Below are 21,718 nucleotides of genomic sequence, written 5' to 3' on the forward strand. Positions count from 1 at the left end.
TTAATTTCGTTTTTTTGCTTTTATATATATTTTTCTCATTACATTTATTACTAGTGCGATTCAAGAACTCCGTGCGGAACTAAAGTGCTGATCGGGTTTTCTCCTCTGCTGGAGATGTTGTCATGGCAACCAGATCTGTGCTTTCTGCAGAAAATGTGGATAAGTTAAGTGGACAAGCTTTCAGCTTGAATAGTTAGTAGTATTAGTAGTAATAGTATTAGTAGTAGCATTTGTCATATTCAGGCTGTTGCTGCTAAGTGTTCAAAGTTTACAGTTTTAACTTATTTATAACTTTATTCTGATTTTTTAATTGTTACAATAGTTTTAAAAACTCAGTCTAATTTATTTGAAATATCACCCAAATGGATCGCTTTTATTTATTTATACAAATTCTGTTGTTTGCATATTTTGTACCGAAAACAAACGGAACCAAACCAAAAGTACGTTTTAGCGTATCCGTTAGACGCCTACTTTGTACCAGTCTTTAGTCGGGCTCCTCAGTTTTCGAGGTTTTCGGGAGAAGGTGACCTGCCGGGGGCACAGAAAAACAAACGCAGCACCTTGGCGTCTTCTCCTTTCTTTGGGGGGGCCCCGAGTGTGAGCCGGGTGGGTCGGATCCTCGCAGCAACGCCGGCTGCTGGAGTAACAGGAAGAGATTGACTAAAAGAGAAAAATGAATGTTCAAATCGCCGCACCTACTAGATGGGTCACGTCTCCTCCGACCTCTTTATGAGATGAAGTGAAGATCAAAGAAGTCCGTCGCCCTCGTGGTCACATACGTACCCGCCCCCCACCCGAGGACCAGGCCACATGGTGAAGCGTCTTCCCATAATCACCCCACTCTAGTCCAGAAGAGAGGAGCGTAAATATATACCAGCTATAAGTGGGTTTGCGTGTGTTTGTGTGCGGCCGGACTGTGTGGCTCCCTTGTGTGAAGCTGACACACGGAATGAAAAGCATCTGTGTCTCCGCCGTGTGTCTGGGATTGAAACCAGCATTGTGCTGGGAAGTGTGTCAGTCTGCGACACGACTTCTCCCGCTGTCCTTTCGTTTCTTCCGTCACACCCATCCCAGGAATCTCAAGTGGCTTTCCCGACTTCAGCATTCTCATGGAAGCACTTACCCTCCGAGTGGGACCCAAATCGCACTCCGCCCACTCTCGGTTTGATTCGGAATATTGATGACACGCCGCTATTGGGATGATCTGCAGCGTGGAATTTCATTCCGTGCAGGAGGTCTGACTTTGTGGCGGAGGAGGCTGTGTTCGCGTTGGTGTTCGGAGGTGGAGCAGGTCGTGGGGGGGGGGGAGTCTGTCGCCTGTTCCCTGCCGCTTGGCAGAAAACTTGATCAGCGAAGCAAAATACACGCTTTCCCCTTACAATGCAGGCCTTTGTCTCTGCTCGGAATTGGAACCGTCAACCACTTTGGAAATAGTTTCCAGCTTATTAAAATGCTTCCAGACTGTGACTGTTGAACCAGTGAGTTTTCCACTCAATTTCTTGGCATTATTCCCCATCTTAGGTCTGTCATGGGCATCCTCAAAGAGTAAACGGCTCTCTGATTGGCTGATTGGGATTACGAGGCGGAGGCCGGTGCCGTCATCTCCTCACATGGAGCAGGGCATCTCTGATCTCAGACAACACAAACAGATGTGCTTAATTGTTTCAAGTTTCTTCGGCGCTCAGCTTTGTCCCCGCATCGTCTCCCCACCCCTTTGTCCCCACTTTGAACTGTGACGATCGTAAGTTAGCGCATGTGTGGCCTCATACCCTCGTCTAAGCCTGCTCATCATTATTCTGACTAAACGACTTGGCCTTTTTAAGACAATGGCCGTTTATGGCCTGTCAGATTGCACTCTGTATCTAAGTTGGACGTCGGGTTGCGTGGATTTACACGAAAGCAGAGAGAGCTGCTTGTTGTATTCTGGGTTGACGTGATTTAAATCAGATTTCTGTATTGGCGTATCGCCACAAATGCTTTATTTAATCAGAATATCGGTTAGCGTCGCTGCCGTTTCCTTGCAGGTGCACGCTATCGGACTGTTATCGGATTCATTGATCACATCGCAGACTTTAGCAGCTCTTCTTCTGTCTCTTTCCGTCTGACTGAGGATGAGGCGCCTTGTAACCGTCTACCTTGTAATAACAGCAGCATCATCCGCTAAAGCTCCGCCCGGGTACTTGAGTTCAGCCGCGTGGCCTCGTCTCCCTGCTGGCATTCTAAACATTCCTGTGTCTATGAAAAAGATAAGGAGAGGAGATTGTTCTGAGGACTGGTCCGCACCAGAGTGGCCCGTCAGTGTGTGCAGACTCTGTTAAGGGTGACTCAGGCCTGCTGCCTCTTCCATATTGCCACAGTGTTATTCTGCTGGTGATGTCATGTCTGCTTGTTGCCCCTGATGCCCGGTACACACCTCACTTAAAGCTTGTGTAACACAGTCATTTGCTTTAAATGTGGGGGGGGGGGGGGGCGCAGTATGTCGGCGTGGGGGGGTTGTTCTTGTCCTTGTCCATGGCTGACCCTCACTGTAACGATGCCTATTGTTTCCCCACCATTTGCTTTGTCCGAGCTACGCTCGACTAACTCTGTGCTAAAAAGCAGAGAGTCCTATATGACCAGCGCTATTGTGTTGAATTTTCTTTGTAATTACTGCAGCTTTTTGAGGTTTTGTAACAGTGAATGTTCGGCATTTATTGACCCAGATCAGCGCAGGAACTGTATCCCACCCGAACCTGCTTCTACTTTAGCGTCATATTCCTCAGCAAAGCCTTTGTGAGGTTACCTAAGGCTGGAATAAACAATGCACGGTGGTAAATGATCCACTGAAACGTCACTTGTGCTCAGCTCAGCTTCTCCAGAATGCAGCATTTAGCCTCTAAGACCCCAGCAAATCCTGGTATTTTTAGAAAACTCCACTGCTTCTTATTCCTCTTGGAAGTGATTAGTGACGACACGGCTCCTATTTCTATTCAGGTCGTATTATTGAGCTGCATTTCAGATGCACGTGTTAATTTGGCACACAGCACAGCACATTCAATGAAATAGTCTTTTTTTTTTACTGTCATAATCGCATCACGAGAATGTGGACCGGCTCAGTGTGTGGTCTTAGTGCTATACGGACTGTTGATGGTCTTTATGACGTCGCTCACTGGGAATAGTCGGGCCGAATTGTTGTTGTTGCTCTTGGCTTAGCCCCCCCCCTAAACCGGGGAATGACTGTATTTGATTGATGGCTTTGAATTTTGATCTATACTTGAAGGTCAGGCACGGTTGAGTACCGGTATGTTGAATTCCACAAATATGGAGACGGTTGAATCACTTGTGGCCCCCGCATGGCTGACGAGAAGCTGAACAGCTTGTTGATATCCGAGGATAAGTTGGATGGATGCCTCTGAACCATTTCACTTGTTTAAATCTGTAATTGGATTAGGTACCCTCTGGAGAAAGGGGCCGTGATGATACAGCACCGCTGCACAACAGCTCATGCAGGCAAATCTCACGTGCACAGACTCCTCGCTGACGCCTCGGGCGAGTCCTGAGCTACTTTGAGATTGAACCCCAACACTGTCTTCCTCTGGTACTGCCCGTTTGCCTCCTTTCCTTTGCTCAGAGCTTACATTTGATGAAATGAAGAAACAGACCTGAGTCCTGTGGGCGTTCCCTCTGAGGGAGAGAGGCAACACTGAGTTGTGGTCGCTCACCTCTGAAGCGAGAGGAGAGCGATCGCAGTTCCGTGCACATCCAACGAAGCGGGTTTAAAAACCCGCTGCCATGTTTCATTACGAGCTTCGCTGAGAGGAGGACACGGAGGCAGCTCGGGGATGAGTCGCCTATCAAATGTGGCCCAAACCTTGTGGTTGTGTCTGTAAATGTGTGTGTGTGGGCACAGTCACTTACACGGGGTGCTACAAAGTGACCCTGGCCAGCATACGCTGCTTCCTCCTTTGAACAACGCAGATCCCTGAGCCATCAAAGACAGTTAATGGAGTCATCCATCTCACAGCACTGTCTGGAGGAAATGTAGGCTGTGAGACAAGGAAGAGCAGTGGGGCAACCCGCTCTTTGAACACCCTGGACACACACGCACTGATACACAACTCTAGAGCATCATAAATCAGTAGTTTAAGGAGAACTGAGATTTACGTGTAATATTTGAAGCGTGCTTTCTTTCTGGTGTTGATTTAATTTATGTTCAAATCAAAACCTGTTACGGTTCCAAAATGTTCAATCCGTGACGGAACAACGTGAGCAGCATAAAACTCAACAGAAATGTAAAGCTAAAACTCCCCCACGTCGGTGGGACGTAACATAACAATAAGAATAAGAGCAAAAACAATAGCAGACGACCAATCCGTGACTCGACCTGCGCCGTACATGAACGTTTGTGTTTTAACCCCTTGAGGTTTTAATGAGGAAAGCCAAGCTCACGTTAGTCATTGTTGGGATTTGATTTTGGCGGTTGGTGCAGCAGATGGAACGGGTGAGTGCATTCGGCGCTCCCTCCCTCAACTGTGTGTGTGCGTGTGTGTGTGTGTGTGTGAGAGAGCCCTCTCGTTTGTCTTTAGGCAGACAGACAGCTGGTCAAACAGGCTTAAGAGAGCAGTGGGACGTCTGGGCTCTAACTGAAGCTCATTAGGATCTTTGCACTGATCAACAACCCCGAGTAAAGCTGTTTATCATGGCAGAGCTACCAGGTAAAGCTTCCTGTTTACTGGTCTGGGCCGTCTGAACCGTGTCCGGGACGCAGGAAGATCAGAAGTCTGCGTGTGCGTTGTGAGTGTGTTGGGGTGTGCTGCAGGGTAGGGGCCCTCTCACCCGGCCCCTCGTGAGCAATGCTGGTTCGTGGCTGGTGGCCTGAGTGGGTGGAGCCAGTAAAACGGCTACCAGGAGGGTGCAGCGGCAACGCGGGGATTAATGCTATTTTATGTGACTGTGTTTCTGAGATTTAATTTCCAAATCCCATTTGTGTTTTTGTTGTTTTTAACATTTGAGACGTTCCTTTTAGCGTCTCCCTTGAGCCGGTCCCGAGCCCGGATAAAGGCAGAGGGTTGCAGCAGGAATGGCATCTGGCAGAATTAATGATGCAATCGACTAGAAAGTGGATTTGCTGTGGCGACCCCTGACGGGGACGAGCCGGAAGAGGAAGAAGAAGAAATCCAGTCAAACAAAACAAAAACACACAATCAGGCAGCATCGGGATGTCATTGATTAGCTAATGTCAATCAGTATCAACTGTAGCTGCCTTCATTAGCCTGCGCTGGACAGAGAAAGCAGAACACAGCATTTTATTACGCGGGAGGAAGAGACGAGAATATTAGCTTAGAGAAAAAAGCCCGATTCTATTCCGGGAAACTGTTTTTCTGATCTTAAATGACTGTTGTGTCTCTGACTCAAGGAATTATTTACTTTTATTGCCATCTGTATCACTTCCCTTTGAATACAAGCCAGCAGCCATTGGCCAAGCAGGCACCAGATATGCCTCCCAGTCGTCTGAGAGCAGACACATAATTATATTTTTACACTGACAGCGATGCTCACTGTGGAATGTTGCTGTTTGATTTGACTCTCTCTGATCAAAGCTGTTCTCAAGTTCCATTTTTTGGGGGACAGCAAACATGCGGGGGGGGGGGGGGGGGGGGCATTCAGACCCGACCCGTTTCAGAGGGCCGAATGCGCTGCAGACTGTGCGGCTGCCTGATGGTGCGATCCACAACGGCTCCCGTTCAGACCTCGTGTCCCACAACCGCCAACAGAATCCTGCGTGTGTGTGTGTGCGTGCGTGTGTGCGTGCGTGTGTGCATTAATGATGCAATGGCAGTGGGTGAGGGATGATGAGCCGGAGGTGAGGAGATTAACAGCTGTCTGCACCCTCTTCTGTCTGACCCTCTTCCCCTCACATCTGGATCCAATAGGAGCGGCTTCCTTCCCGGAAGGAGGGGAACATATAAATAGCCAGGCAGAGTTTAACCACGCCGTGCAGCACCGCCGCTCAGACGGCGCGTGACGTATGCATGCTGTATGGCACGGCCTTCTCGCTACACCTACCCCCCCCCCCCCTGCTGCATCCCTAATCGAGGCTGCAGCAGCAAGAGAAGAGGAGGGGGGAGGATTGATGGGGGGGGGGTAGCGTTTGCTTGAGTGACTTTTAATTTTTGTGCTTACAGCAGAAGATGCTGCAGCGGCGTCGACGGGAGAGCAGATGCATTAATGCTCATGCACTTCACACACACACACACACAATGATGCTTACTGCACCCTGCGGTGTTGTATGAATGGGAATGGGTCAGGTACTGAACCAAAGCCCAGCGTGCGGTCGCTGTTGGACGGAGGAGTCTATAAAACTCAGTGGCAGGTTGGAATGGAATTTGCTCTGCCTCTGCTTTTGTTTTTCTCCGTTGTCCATCCTTCATAAACTTATTTCTGGACTCCGAGTGAACCAAACTCTGGAGCGATGAATCCCACGCTGCTTTGAACACATGTATGTGCGTGTGTGTGTGTGTGTGTGTGTGTGTGTGTGTGTGTGTGTGAGATGTGGTGAAACTGCAGAAACATGGAGGATGTATTACAGGGACGGAACTCGAGACTGTCCCCTCTCGCTGGCCTCTGAGGAGGAGCCACCAGCGCCTTATCCTGCCCCCGCTCCGCTCTGTGCCTGCATGCTTTCCCGTTCCAGATGCATAGCTTCAGTTCCCCTCCCAAGTCCTGAGGGTATCAGGTTTGTTTTGGAGGGGTGGGGAGGGGGAGGGGAAGGCTGGACAACGATAAGGAAATGTGGGAAGATTCTGGCAGACCAATGTTAACTCTGGTGCCGTTGGGATGATGGTGAGAGAAGGGGTGCGTGAAGATACCGAAGGGAGGGGGGAATAGAACAAGCAAGTCCCCCCCCCCCCCCTTGGCCCGTTGCTGCCCCCGGCCCCTCATTCTTAAATTCTGTGCCACCAGCTGGAGTTGTGAAGCGGCCATTTTATGAATGAGGGTGGGAAGGCAGAGAGGAATAAGGAAGGAGAGAGAGAGAGAGCGCGGGTGGGAGGCGGGTCAGGTTGTGTGTGTGTGTGGGTGAGACGCGGCTCAAAGGCGCTTGTAGTGTAGTTGGTTATGTGTGTGTGTGTGTGTGTGGCAGAGGAGGAGCCTGGGGTGGGCCCACACACACACACACACACTCACGCCTCTTCACAGGCTCGATGTGTTTGCGTTCTGTTCAAGCCTCCGCTGAGACGCCACCGTCCGGAACAAAGGCCCAACTTGGGCGCTGCTTCCTCCCGAGGCTGCTCGCTTAGCAGCCGCCGGGACCCGGAGCAACAGGCACACCTCAGCCATTGAGGGGGGAGAGGCGCCCCGCCTTTCAGTAACGTTTGGGTTTTTAATGCTCCCCTGGTTTCCCAGTTAGCACCCCAACGTTCTTTTTAAGTGCAGCCTGAATAGAAAGATTTTATTTCTTTCTGTTATTTCATTTGAGACCCCCCCCCCCCCCCCGTTGGAATATCAAGCTTATTTGCGTATTGATTCCCCCCCCCCCCCCCCACTTGTGTTTATTTACCAAGTAATCTGCTCTACCTTCTTATTATTGTGAGCAGACATCTTTCTTCCTGTTGGGGTGTCCGTACATGGGGCGGGGGGGGGGTACTGTATGACCCCTGAGACAGTGGCGCTATGCAAATACCTTACGGCGGTTGGCGGATAAGCCGACAGGACCTTCGGTGAAAGCAGCGAGGCCGGCAAAAAATATAGTCCGACTGTGTGTACAAATAAAAAGTTTACTTTAACTACTAACGTTGAATTTGAAATATATGACACGTCAAGAAAGAAGACATCATCAATAAGCCATGGCTAACGTTTCTAAGAGCCTGTCACTCTTTGTTGGACGGGTCATGGATCCAGCGCTTTGTAGCAGTTCCCATCAGCCAGCCAGGCGGCCGGCCAGCCAGCCAGCCAGCCAGCCAGCCAGCCAGCCAGCACTGCTGTAGGTAACGAGAGCTGACGCAGAGTGACAGTGCAGACAGGAGGACATGCTGTCACTGCGGCTCGGGGACACGAGGACGTCCTCTGGTGTTGTTTACTCCTCACTGTGTACATTCATTCTGCTGATCCTGCGTGTGACGCTGGCTGCCTTCTCCTGACACCCACCCACCCACGCACACACGCACACGCACACACACACACACACACACTAATGAAAAGGAGGGGCTCAGGGATGTTGTGGTTTTTTTCACCCCTCGAGGACAGGCGATGCTGTAACGACATGATTCAGGTGCTGCTTGTTGCTGCCTACACGTAGCAGGAATGTGATCCTGCAGGCGGAAAAGGGTTGGGAAGAAGAGGTGGAATGTTTCTCAGATCCGGTGGGCTGTCTGCGAGCAGTGACTCTTTCATGCCGCTGAAAACGATTCATCATTTTTTTGTCCCCATTTATTGAGATAGATAGACAGATTTTCTCGAGCAGCTCTCGAGAAAATACTATTCAGTAATTTCAACAATACATTCTGCACGCTACAACCAAGTACTGACGCTGTGTATTTTCTAACTGGTAGTTCTTTTCTGAAGTTGAATTCAGGTTCCTTCTGTTAGTCAGATTGATCTCAGATAAGGCCTTTTCCAGTTCATGCAACTGTTCATGAAAGAGTTCTTATTTTAGGTACACACCTCCCACGACTGGAGATGTGTGTTTGGATATTTTTGGAATTAATGAATTAGTTTATTTATTTATCCGTCTGTCTGAAAAAAAGACATAATTTCCCAGATATGCAATAAATAAATAGTGGAATTACCGGGTTTCGATTATTGATTCCAATGCATTAAAATGATAACTTAATTTTCCTAATTGTGGAAAATGAGCTAGGCTAACATATAAGTAATGTTTGAAAATATCAACAATTTGAAGTTAGATCCATCCATCCAACATCCATCCAACATCCATCCAACATCCATCCTCTACATCCAAACATGTTGCATCTTAAATCCACAGAAGGTGCTCTTGAAATAACTATTACAGTTTCATTACACAGAACTAATATATTTTATTCTTCATACCTGCAAGATTTTACTTTTGTCTCTTTTTTTTATTCCGGTTATTTAATTGAAGTGTTCTATAATTAATGATTGCATTCCTCTAAATCTTGCAGAAATCATTCTGTAAATTCTGGACCGGTGAGTTACATTGTTACAGGAGAATCATCAGTTCTCTTCGTAATGATTAAACAGCTCTAGGTTGGATCCGTGCTCCGTGGCAGCGTGCTAACTCTCCCAATCCTTCCGTCCGGACCCAAACTCACAACAGAAGCGTGGCCGCTGCAGCCTGAGAGCTCTGGAGAGTACAGTGAGGACTAGTTAGGGTAACAGATAGCTGTTGTGGTGCAGCAGTAATCCGAGTACACACACACACACACACACACACACTCCTTTGAAGGCAAAGTAACAGCAGCTCTAATCAAACCACCACAAGACAAAGCTGCGCTTAGAAATTTGGCCATGGAAAAAGCCCTGGAGCCAGAGCCAGGACTTTGATGGCTTTCTTTTAAGTGGTAGCTAAAGGGATATGATCTCCTGTTTCCTGTGTTTGCTTCAGCTTGCTGTGTGTGTGTGTGTGTGTGTGTGTGTGCGTGTGTGATGGCTCATTGATTTAGCAGCGTGCTCCCATTCCCGCTCTCCGCCAGCTATCCGTCCCCTGGCCGCGTGTAGCCAGCAAGGCCCAGCGCCGGCTGTTCCAAAGAATGCGAGTGTGCACACATTCATGTTTGTCTAAATGCATTCTGGAGCAAATCGGTGAACTAGCAGATGGATCCTCCGCTCCCATTGGCCCCTTTTCATGGCCCCATTGTTCAGAAGTAATGTGTAAGTGAGCGCACACTGAGGGCTGGTCACGTATTTAACTTGACAGCTCGTTCACAGAACACATAAAGAAATGAAATCGTGCAAAAGCCTGTTGACATCTTCGCTTTTGCTGCGCACTGGAATAACGAATGGCTTTGTGTCGTTTCGTCTGAACTAGTTCCAGAGCTGCTGCAGCAGCGTTTCCGTAGGACAGTAAACGTCTCGCCTGAGGACTTTCACTCGTGAGACTTTGCGATACGGATTTTGGGAGCATTCAAGACATTTATGAAATAACAGCGGATAGCAGCGGTATCGTTCTCAAACAACTCCTGAGCATGAAGTGTGCGGTCAGTGTGTCGTTGCCGTTCTGCAGGTTCCCGCTCTGACGTTAGAGGGATCCTTTTAGGACGCCATCGACCCGCTTGCGTGCTGATCCGTCCGTCTGAGTTTGTCTCATGAGCGAGTGATCAGGCTGCCATGAGGTGAGGATTGTTGTGTTTACGTTCTGCTTGGATAACTGAGGAAGAAGAGTCTCTCTTTGTGTGTGAGGGGTTGTGGATTCTGTTTGCAGTGCAGGCTGCCTTTCTCTCACGCTTCGGCCCCCTGCTGGCGCTCTGATTCCGTTGCAGCATGGTCTGGTGAGTTTAAACGACCAAAAGACAAAGGCGCACGAAAGTGGGTGCCCCCACCGCCCCCACCGCCCCATTCCTAACTGAAGGATAAACTTGTCTGTGGCCTTGAGAGGACAGAACGAGAGCAGAGGGAACGTGGCATTCTATTTCCTTGTGTCCTGATGTCTCTCCTGACTCTGAGCGTTTCACAATGGAGGTCTTTGTTTGTTTAGGGCATAAAGCGTGGGCTTGCCTTTCTTTCAGCCATTTCTTACATTTGACACGGTGGGGGCTCAGCACTTCCTGTGGTTGGAGGCAGGCTTGTTTTCTGTGCCCATTTCCCTTCCTCTTTGCTGGCAGCTGTCCTCTCCACCCTCTGCGTTGTCTTTTAGATGTTTTTCAGTAATGACGCTGCAGCTTTTTGTCCCCGGAGCAGGACAGTTTAGATCTGGCGAGCTCTGTCCTACTGGAGCAGACCTTTCTCCTCTCTGCCCCATCCTTAGCGCCTCCTGTGGTGCTCCGATGACGTTTCACCTCTCCTCCATGCACTGACTCCTCCTTAATCCGACTACTTAATCTGACTACGAGCTAATCTCTCATGGACGGCTGCGATCCAGCACTACAGCCTGTTGTAGCAGTAGGTGTCGCCAGAAAATGATCGTCTTCTACATTTTGGGGGACTGTTGGAGGGCCATCAGCTGTCCCGCTACATCCACATGGGCTGCCCTCCGTCTCTCTACGCAGAAAGGCCAACTGTGGCTTTTGTCATATTTGCCTCAATCTCTGGCTTCCAGCCTCGAACCTTTGACGTTCTGGATCCATGCATCTAAAGCCCGGCTCTCTGCAGAACCCCAGTCCCCAGATTAGAATGGGAGGCTGCTGTCTGCTCCCTATAGTTTCCACACTCCCCGCATCGTGACTGCATTGCTTGTATTTGAGACCAGAAGGGAACGGGAGACTTGCGTCATGGTAAAAATTGATGACCACCAAAACATAGGCTGAAACTGTGGAGCTGTGTCTGTGCTGAGGCTGTGGGTGAAACTTACTGGAGGTGACATAACCTCCTTTCTGAGACTCGTAAACTGTGACGTGTTTTTTTTTTTACACTCCACTGAGCAGGCTTTGTGCAGCTGCCATATTTTTGGTGCTGCTGATTCACAGTCAGTGACGAGCACATGCTATAGGGAATTCACTGTTCAATGCACTCGAATGGTGTTCGGTTTAACGAGTGCTTTTTAATAACCCGCAGCTCATTTGTCATCTCCAACAAGGAATTTTCTGGACCCTGCCTCACCCCTTCCCACGATCGTGCATGAACCCCGTCTAAAACGTCGGTCGATCCCACAAATCTCCGGCTTTTGCACGGATCCAATCCCAATCACCGCATGGACAATCAAGGCTAAATTCATGATGTCCATATTTAAAAAAAGTTTGACACCGAAGAGTTCAACTGTGCTGATTATGCCAGATCCTGTGGGCCTCCTGATGAAATCACTTCCAGGGAAACTCTTTGGAGATCGTCATTATATGTCTGATTGGTTCGGATTTCAAACCTCCTCTAGTTTGTCTGGCCTCAGGTAATATATCCCATTCAACACTGAGTGATTGAGAGTTAGCAGAGATTTCCCTTTGACCTTATCAGTGCGCAGAAATTACACAAGGACAGTCGGTGCCTCTAACCGTCGGTGTTGTTCAGTTGTCCATGAAGTACCTGCAAGCTGCACGCATTTAACTCCATTAGCAGACAGGAAATTGTCAAAACAGCCATGAGGGTTGTGTATTTCTAAGGGAAATGCTGGGCCTGCGACAAGCTTCTGCTGGATCAATACAGAACCGTTTCCCTATGATACCATCCGAGACTGTGTTATCTTATCAGACCATTACACTTGAAAGGGCTAACCTAAAGTCTCAGCGCAGTCTCGCCGGCTGAAGAGAACAGTCGCATTAACACATTAACTCCTTGCTGAACCCTCGGCTTGTCCTTAAAAAAAAAAAAAGAAAAAAAAAAAAGAACGAGGACAGTTTCACAAAAAGGATACTGTCTGTACCCTCAAGAAACCCCCCCGTGTGAAAATAGAATCAAGGAGAGGAAAAAGGAAACCCTAAATCCAGATGTCATATTTGAAGCAGCTAATAAGACTTAACAGAACGTCCGACTCCACTGAGGGGGGGGGGGGGGGGGGGGGGCGCAGACATCGAGGCGTTATATCCCGACGTGAAACGGAGATGCACTGGAGAAACGGGCCGAGCGTTTCACCGCAGGCCGTCTCCATGCGCCAGCAGCCGGCCGCTGGCGACCAAGAGACGGGAAACTGCAGTCAGACATACAGAGACTGCAATGTAAGCTATGCATGTAATACCTGTGCACACACACACACACACACACACACACACACACACACACAAAATGTGACTGAACTGAACCAGAATTTCTGTATTTACAGTCCGTCGGCTATCAGCTTCTTAATCGACTAATGGCCCTCTCAAAGGACCCGGTTTATATGAACGCAGACAGGATGGCTTTTCCTTATCTGGCCTTATTAAAAGTAACAAACGGCGTCTTCCCGAGCAATCGGAAAACGGCGCTTTATCAAACCTGCTTTCACCAACGTGACCGTGAGTGCGCTCCCATGAAAGAGGCTGCATTTAGTTTGCAGCATGTGGCCAATCGCAAACATCGACAAATCTGCGACAGAGCGGCATGTACTGCACTTCTATACGGCTTAAATAGTACTAGTGGAACACAAATAACAAATATGGTCCTTAAAAAGAGCAAACAGACTTGCTGCACTACAAATCTGGGAAGTCGTGTATTTTTGGTGGCTCGCTTTAGTGAGAGGAAACACCTTTTCTCACCAGAGTTATTTTTCACACACTAATGCTTACTTTAGCCTCGGCCTGTCACATTTGGTGACTGCAACTGACAGAGCAGGCATCTCTGTGATGGCAGTTGATTTAGACGTATCATTAAATATGATTCTGTGCAATACATTTCGCTAATTCTAGTTTAGGGAAGACATTTATTTTTTGTTTCAAATCCTTCCAAGTCCTGGCAGTCTCAATGAGGAGGTCCTCAGAATAAGTTGGAGACCTGCCTGATTTCAGAGGAGGTCCGTCGTTAACTTCAGGAGAGCATTTGGCCATGGATATTTGAATATACAGGCATTGGTGGTGATGAACTAGAATAGCTGCAGATACATTTCAAGTCAGTTACTCAGTCAAGAAATCCTTTGGATTTATAAAACACAGAAGCATACTGATATTAGTGGATCCCCATCTGTAGATACAGTTAAGAAGACCACGCGTTTACGATGGCTAATAATGAGTTGCACCAAATGATCTGTTCTTTCAGTAAAACACAAGATGAAACTGATCTTTCTACTCACCTCTCACACCAACTGAAGGTGTTTTTTTCTTTTTGTTTTGCCTGCAGGCCATTCTCTCTTTCTTTAGTCATTAAAACATGAAGTGTTTACACGTGTGACGGCGCTGCCTACCTGCATCCTGTTCGGATGTGCAGTCACACAACAAAGCAGCAACAACAACAGCAGCAGCAGCTGCAGAATGAGCTGCGGCCTGAGGGTAGAAGGGAGGTGTGTGTGTGTGTGTGTGTGTGTGTGTGTGTGTGTATTTATTCATTGTTGTTGTGCCTGAATGCGAGTAAGGGGAAATACCATACATGCCTGAACACACACACCAGCACATAGTTGTGTGAAAAACACATTGCTGGTCTTTAACGGGCATGGGAGTGGAAGAGACCCAGAAACACTGGGATGGCCAGCGATGGCTTCACACACACACACACACACACCTTTGCACATAGCACCAGAGCTTTCCTTGGCCAGCTGTCTGCATGAGAAAATCCCATCTGATGAGCAGAACACGTACAGCCAAGACTCTCCCTGTCGCAGTAAGGCAGCAATAGAATGTCTGATGCGGTTTGCCCTCGGCCGTGAGTGGAGGAAGCATCCTCTGGGCCGATGTGGTTTAAACAAGTGTCTGGAGTGATCAACTGGGGGGCGGGGCGGGGGGGGGGGGGGGGGGTTGGCTCCCAGGGAAGATCGAGTTGCCGGATGAGGATGTGGCCTGATGGAGCTCGGGGAGCCGCCGCCGGGCCTTCGAGCTGGGCTGCAGTATCCCTTCTACGGCGCTCTCGCTGAGCTACTTTGCCGTTTGCTGTTGACTTCAGGTCCAGAAACCTGAACTCGCTTTTCTACAACTCTGAGGCGACGTAGTTCAACATTCCGTGGATTATCGTACAGTGGAGAGCGGACTACTTTGGAAAATGGGGATAAATGTAATTATGTCCTAATGGATTCGTGGGCACTTTTATAATGTGGAGAACGGGCAGGCAGTGCGGTTGATGCTTCGCGTGTGTGTCTTCTACAGTAACCTGCTTTACAGTCATCATAAGCAAATCCTAAAACAATCTCATAAAATGTCCCTTTTTAAAAAAACTAGATTTATGTTTTTACAGCACTTTAAATCAGTCATGCACTCGTCCTTTGTTGAAGCTCGAGCGTATTCTGTTGGTCTGACACGCAGGTGAAACGTTGCTGAGGCTTGTTGTGCCCGACATCTGCTCAGGGATTCCTCTTAACTTATGGTTTGTCCGAATCACGCTTAATCACCATGGTTACGACTCCCCCTCCCAGCGCCTGCTCAAGCGAGGACTTGTTTACCATCTATGCTCCAGACTCAATAACATGCCAGTCATCGGGATTAGATCCGCCCCCGCCCACCTGCTATTGGTCCAGCAGATAGCTTCCAGTTTAACCCCCACCGTCCTCTGTTTCCCACAACCCTGGTCCCCGCCGCCGCCCCTCCCCTCCAGCTCCTCTGGGAATAATGAACGATTCCCAAATTGTCTGCCGCACTTCCTTTTTCTCGTCGATGCAAACACAAAACAAATCACGCCCCCCTGGCGGAAACATGTCTCGTTTCATTCTATCCTTTTTTTAGGCCTCACCTGGCTCGCAGCTTATGATTGGTCAGGGAAAATCACATGTTTACCAAACCTCTTCTATTTTCTCATCAGACTTCGGAGTTGGCGGTGGGCAGTAAACACGTCACCAGCCTCCCAAAGTAAACATCGTAGTAGTCTGCTTAAACAGCAAAACGAGACTCGACTCGCGCTGCTGCACTGCAGCCCGCCGTCTCCCGAGCAAAGCGATTTGAACCCGCTCACCCACCCTCCTCACACACACACACACACACACACTTCAGCAGGCAGACACTGTTGAAATCTTACCATTTTATCAGATTGATGCAGTAAAAAAAAAAAAATCTAAATGAGACTGAATAAGAACTTTTGGAAGTTTCCACATGTTTCATTTGTTGTGGTCTTTCCATGGAGATAATACCGAGAGGTGAATCTGAATGTTGCTCTTCATCTACTGGAGACACTCGTGTTAATCTTATTACATATTGTGCATCGTAATGTAATGTTCCTGCAGAGGCATGTTGTTTCAAGTGACTCTGAAAAGCTTTTCTTTTTTTTAAACAAAACATTAGGTATGAATGAACCCTAATAAGTAGATGTGACTTTTAATGTTTAGATTTTTAAACACATTTAATTTTTGTTTTGTTTTCCATGGATAATTATTTTTTGCAAAATTCACCACTATATCTCACTAAAGGAATGGAGCGTGTGTTACGTGCCGATGTATTTGTCGGGCAGCGATCTTGGGAGTCACCTTAAGAGGACTTTCTGGTGAATGAAAATGATTATTGTGTCTTGTTTTTATGAAGTTACCTCTTTTCTCCTCCCCGATCATGGTTGCATCTAAATGAACCTCCCACCTCTCAGGTTTCTGTCAGGATTCCTAGATTTGTTCTCGTGTCGTCGCAGCAGAACAGGGATTAACATTCTCGCCCTTGAGTTCATTCTGCAGATTCTTCACATAGTCCGGCCGCTGGAGGCCACCTTTAGAACGGGAAACAAACGGCGCTTGTCTGTGATGCATCTTCCTCCCGCTGTGCATGTGTTTAACGGCGGTTGTGGGGATGCGCCCAGTGCTCAGAGGAAGACGCCACAGCGCTGACTGTTTGCTTGTTTACTATTGATGAAATGGACCTGGCAGCTCCACGTGTCACACAGCAGGGGCCGGCTGGCGGTTGGCTTTGGTGTCTGACCTGACTGTGTTTGTTCAGGGAAAGATCGGGGAGGTGGGGGGGGTTGTGTAACTGCTGTATGAAAGGAAAAACATCGTAAACCTGCCCTACCCCCCAGTTTGATTGCGTCTGCAGCCTCGGATCATTGTCAAAGTTTCTGCGGCTTTTGTCATCGTCACCGATCTCATCTCTCAACAATTGCATAATGTAATACAGCATGTTTGCACTTCAAAAGGATCAAATCCCAGACTCCTGATTCTTCTAAATTGGTCCTGCTCATATTTTGCCTCCACTCAAGGGACGCTTGTCCGAAGAGGAGCCCCTTGTTAGGTACGGGAGTCCCTTTCCTTTGAAGTGCTGGAAACCCACATAGCTATGTGTAGAGAGCAGCAGCGTGGAACTGCGGCCGCATGCGGAGCATCTATAAATAGTGGATTGTATCCTCGATACGGCGGGTTGTTTGGTCACAGAGCGAAACTGGGTCGACTTATATGGATTTAAGGCAGTAGCCCCCCCCCCCCCCCCTCCCTCTGGTTTCTTGTTGCGGAAGGTATGCATGTTGGGAATTTCTCTACATTCAGGAATCTGAAAATGATGAGGAAGGAACGGACCTCTTCCAACAAGGCTCATTAGCCTTGGCTGCCCCCTTTTGGTAGGATTCCAAGAAAATTAATCCTGGCTGCTCTCTCTCTCTCTCTCTCTCTCTCTCTCTCTGCCACCCTGATCTGCTTGCTTTAAACACTAACACTGCCATCTGAGAGGCGATGGGTACTTGGACTTTATTGCTTTAGTTTTGCATGAGACCATTTTCTTTGGACCGGGTCCACAATAGTTAGGCGCACTATTCATGTAGTACTATATAGAGCAGCGAGCGTCACATAACACATTTGTATTGTGAAGCTATGTATAGCACGGCAAAGGCCAAATAGATAAATACCCATGCTGGGATGATCACTCAATCAGATTTACTGCTCTGCAATTTCATAATGGCCCTGCAGTGAACTGGCGGCTTGTCCAGGGTGTACCCTGCCTCTTGGATAGGGATAGGCTCCAGTACGACCCGGTCAGGAAAATGAATGCATTTCATAATGTCTTATCAGGAGACAGTTGATATTCTATCGTCGTTTGCCTTTTCTTTTGTCTTCTTTTTAAGGAAATAACCAGAGGAGTCTCTTTTGTCAGAGGATCCTGCATGCAGGAATGTTCGAAGCAGACAAGTTCACCTCTTCGCTCTTACATTTGACTGAATGTGAGAAGAATGTCTGGCATTTGAGACGCTGTCAGGAGAAGGGAACGACCATTCCCCTTCCCTTGTGAAACAAAAGCTGGGGAGTGTGTGTTTGCTCTCCAACATAACTGTAGCGCGCTACATATGGGGGGGAGGGGGGGGGGGTGCATACACAACACATTCATCGTCATTCCTTATCATCGGTAAAGAGCCTTGTGAGAGTGGCTTGAATAATCGCACCACAGTAAAGTTACATTTATTGCTGGCATGAAAGAGAGAGTGATGGGTTTTTCTTTATGATTGTGTGCGTTCACGTTTCCTTGCAGCTCTGGCTTTGCACCAGGAGGGGGGTTGCTAAGGAACCGTGAAGTGCCCCGCCTCAGTTGAGTGTAATTCAGTTCATCTTTAGTGTCCCTGCGGGGACATTTGCTTTGCGGCAATAACAAAGAGCATAATGATAAATGGAAAACACTTCAGGTAAACACGGTTTGCTGCTTCTACAGTTCTAGTAGGTGAAAGAATCACAGTTTTATCTTTCAGTCTGCACTTCCCAAAGAAATGTGAACCTTTGACTGTCTTTTTTTTCCCCAGACACAGGCTCCTCAAAAAAGGAGCAATCATTAGCAAAATAAATCACACACAACAAAAACCTGTCCCCTGGCTATTAGCCGTCATTCACACGAGTCCATACAGACGCGCCAGCGGCCTTTTCTATGCCGCGGAGTCGCGGACTCTTTGAAACGAGAACACGCCTGCCCACAGTGTCTTTTTCTGAAGTGTTTTTCTATAAATAGGCGAGAATAAAAATGTTTTTGAACTTTAAAAACAGACTCTTTCATTTTCCCGTTCTGCTCTCTGAAGCCGATGAGCTTGTGAGCCGACAAACTTTATGGCGGTTTTGGGAGATGGAATTTATTGTGCCGGTTTTTCTGTTATTGGGTCCATCCCGTTTAAATCCCAGGGGGCAGGTGATTAATCATGATGGTGCCCCAGCCCATCCATTAGACAAAAACATTACCCTCTGTCTATAGGTAATAAGCTGAGTGTATAGGCTTACACATGACAGTAGAACCACGATCTGTGCCATAAACGTTTCGGATTCCTTCGTCCTTGTTCTAATAACCATCATCGTCTTCCATCTGTGTCTGTCTCTTCCAGTGTGCCCGGAACACTGCAAGCTGGCCTGCACAGAAAAGGGCGCGTGTTGCCACAGCCAGTGCCTGGGCAGCTGTACTGAACCCCACGACGACATGGCGTGCGCCGTCTGCCTCCACTACTACCACGAGGGTCGCTGCGTGCCACACTGCCCCCCAGACACTTACAAGTTTGAGGGCTGGCGCTGCATCACCATGGACCTGTGCGCTCACGTGCACTTGCCCGGCGACAATCACTTTGTCATCCATGAGGGAGAATGCATGGCCGACTGCCCCTCTGGGTTCACGCACAACGAGACTAATCGGTAAAGACTCGCTTGTCACTTCCAGTCTAGGTCCTTGTTTTGCCGTCACGCCGGGTGACAAGCGTTTTACATTATGTATGCCATTTTTCAAGGTTAGAATGTTCTGTATCTAACGTGCTCATATAACCATGGTGAAATATCGTTTCAGCGTTCACAGAGGATAACACACCGTTTGGGTTCACCGTGTACTTATTAGGGGTGTAACGGTTCACGGAACCGCTTCGGTTCTGCATGTTCGGTGCGGTCCACTTGCATGCCGGTTCGGTTTTTCGTGTTTTCTGCATATTTTCTGCATATTTTCTCATTAAATGTATTACTTGCGCGATCTTAGCGCTCCGTGCGGAACTAAAGTCCTGGGCGAGTTTCCGCACGGACGCCTCTAAGTGTCGGAAATTCATTTTAAGTTATTTTTTTCTGCGTTTTTTGTACCGAAAATTAACCGAACCGAACCGAAATGACATTTTAGTGTACCGTTACACCCCTAGTGCTTCTTCGTATTTTTTCACTGTGAGTTTTAAATGCTAGAGTTTTGGAGCATTTTGAATTATTCCAGTTTTGACTTCCCAGACTGTTTAGAGATGCCACCAGATTATCTTCACCCCACGACCATCAGTAGATTTTAAGGGTTAATATGCGGAGAGGACTTATGGAGTCACCCACCTGACATTACCTTTGTTTGCCATGCATGACCTTGGGGAAAACTGTGTGCAACTTCCCTCCTCATCAGTTCCCAAACTCTCCAGTGCCCTCTTGTCTTTGCTGTTGTATATTTTTTGGACATACCACTGCTGTTGTGTCTCACAGGCCAACGCACTGAGTCACTCTCTCACGAGTTCAAATGAGGCCCCATAAAAGATTCAACTCCCTGTTTGAGAGAAAAAGAGTGTGTGGCCTTGTATCATGCAGACAATTTATTTCCCTGCATCCTTTGGAATTTGTTTGAGATAGGGAGTGGACAGATGGTTTCAGGGTGAGGTGGAAGAGAGTTTGCTAATTCTTTGACAGTTTGAATTCATGTGTGTTTCTTCATATGCCCTCCCTCTTCCTTATGCGTTTACTGTATACAGCATGCTGTGCAGTGCCTGCAATGGCCCCTGTGAAAAGCTCTGCACGGTCCTTCCCATTGACTCAGTGGACTCGGCGCAGTCTCTGAAGGACTGCACCATCATTGAAGGAAATCTGGAGATCAACATTCGCCGTGGAAGTGAGTCCTTCTCATACCACCTAAGCGCTGTTATCTAATTCACTACCACGTGACAGGAATGTTGAATTTGACTCCAATCTGTCCCACGACCCTCTCCAGCAGTCCTTTACTCACCACAGTAAACTAACTATACTACACTATGTTGCCCTTGACTGCCCTGTAAATGTTTTCATTGCTGAAACACGAGTACCCCGGACTAAACTGCTGGGGGGGCGGGGGGTGCACTCTGAGGACTACGCAGCCTAACCTATTTGTCACATTATCCTACGATGCTGTTTATTTACTCAGCTGGCCGGCTCATTCTCAGGCTGATCTCCACACATGATGACGCTGAGGCAATGCAATGCTGTCGGGATCCTTGCATTAAGAGCATTTTTTTGAGGAAAAGACACCTGATGAATATAGAAAATATAGTCATGTTATTACAAAATATTCCTTGATTATTATTATTAGTATTAGTATTGATACCTACTCTATATTGACGTTTTGTGTATTGTGTAGTAAATTTATTTCTGGAAATATACTGTAATTGTAAATACACTAAGAAACTGGAAGTTGAGGCTGCTGCCATTTACGTAGTGTTAATTTACATTGTGTGCATTTTTCAATACACTGTGTGCATGTTAATGCCCTGTCCTCAGATAATATTGCGTCTGAGTTGGAGAGCTTCATGGGACTGATCAAGAGAGTGACGGGCTTCGTGAAGATTCGACACTCCCAAGCGCTTGGCTCGCTGTCCTTCCTCAAGAACTTACGTTACATCAACGGACAGGAACTCATAGAAAAGTACGGCTCGTCTGCCTAACGTGATTATGAATATGTGCACGCCTGCCTGTGGTGACGGCGAGAACTGGAGCGCACGAGTAAACTACCGGGGCGGATGAATGCACTCATGTAATCGAAGAAAGGCTACAGTCTTTGCTTTAAGTCTTTACTGCGACACCAGCAGCAGTCTTGTATGAGAAGCAGTGCGTTTTTGAAGGACAAAAGGGTTCATTGTCATGTTGAAATTTCTCTCCAGGATAAGGTTTCCCCCCGAGGAGTGATGAAAGTTACTCCCTTTACTCTGGAGGTGTTCTGGTGCTCCTTGCATCATTTAATAGGGCTAACATCGTTTCGTTTTAATGCCCTTCTCTGTTCAAACCCAGGCTCATTGCCAGACACACAAACAAACCTTTGATCATGTGACTCCTGCTCGTGTTAAACTTTTAGCTAAATCTTTAGGCTTTCATTAGGAGCGTGAAAGGTTTTTACAGATCCCTTTCAGATGTTAGTAACCCTCTGATCTCCTTCCG

The 21,718-nt window shown here is 47.8% G+C and overlaps 1 protein-coding gene across 1 annotated transcript in view; it reads left to right on the forward strand.

Moving 5' to 3' along the window:
* The window catches only part of igf1ra (insulin-like growth factor 1a receptor), a 51,353-nt gene that overhangs the window by 15,880 nt on the left and 13,755 nt on the right, over positions 1-21,718 (forward strand). Inside the window, exons 3-5 of the mRNA XM_068739265.1 lie at positions 18,919-19,219; positions 20,287-20,423; positions 21,065-21,209. Of these exons, the coding sequence (XP_068595366.1) occupies positions 18,919-19,219; positions 20,287-20,423; positions 21,065-21,209 (583 nt within the window). The remainder of the gene's footprint in view (positions 1-18,918; positions 19,220-20,286; positions 20,424-21,064; positions 21,210-21,718) is intronic.

Source organism: Brachionichthys hirsutus, chromosome 5 (assembly GCF_040956055.1).
Source record: "Brachionichthys hirsutus isolate HB-005 chromosome 5, CSIRO-AGI_Bhir_v1, whole genome shotgun sequence".
Taxonomy (NCBI): domain Eukaryota; kingdom Metazoa; phylum Chordata; class Actinopteri; order Lophiiformes; family Brachionichthyidae; genus Brachionichthys; species Brachionichthys hirsutus.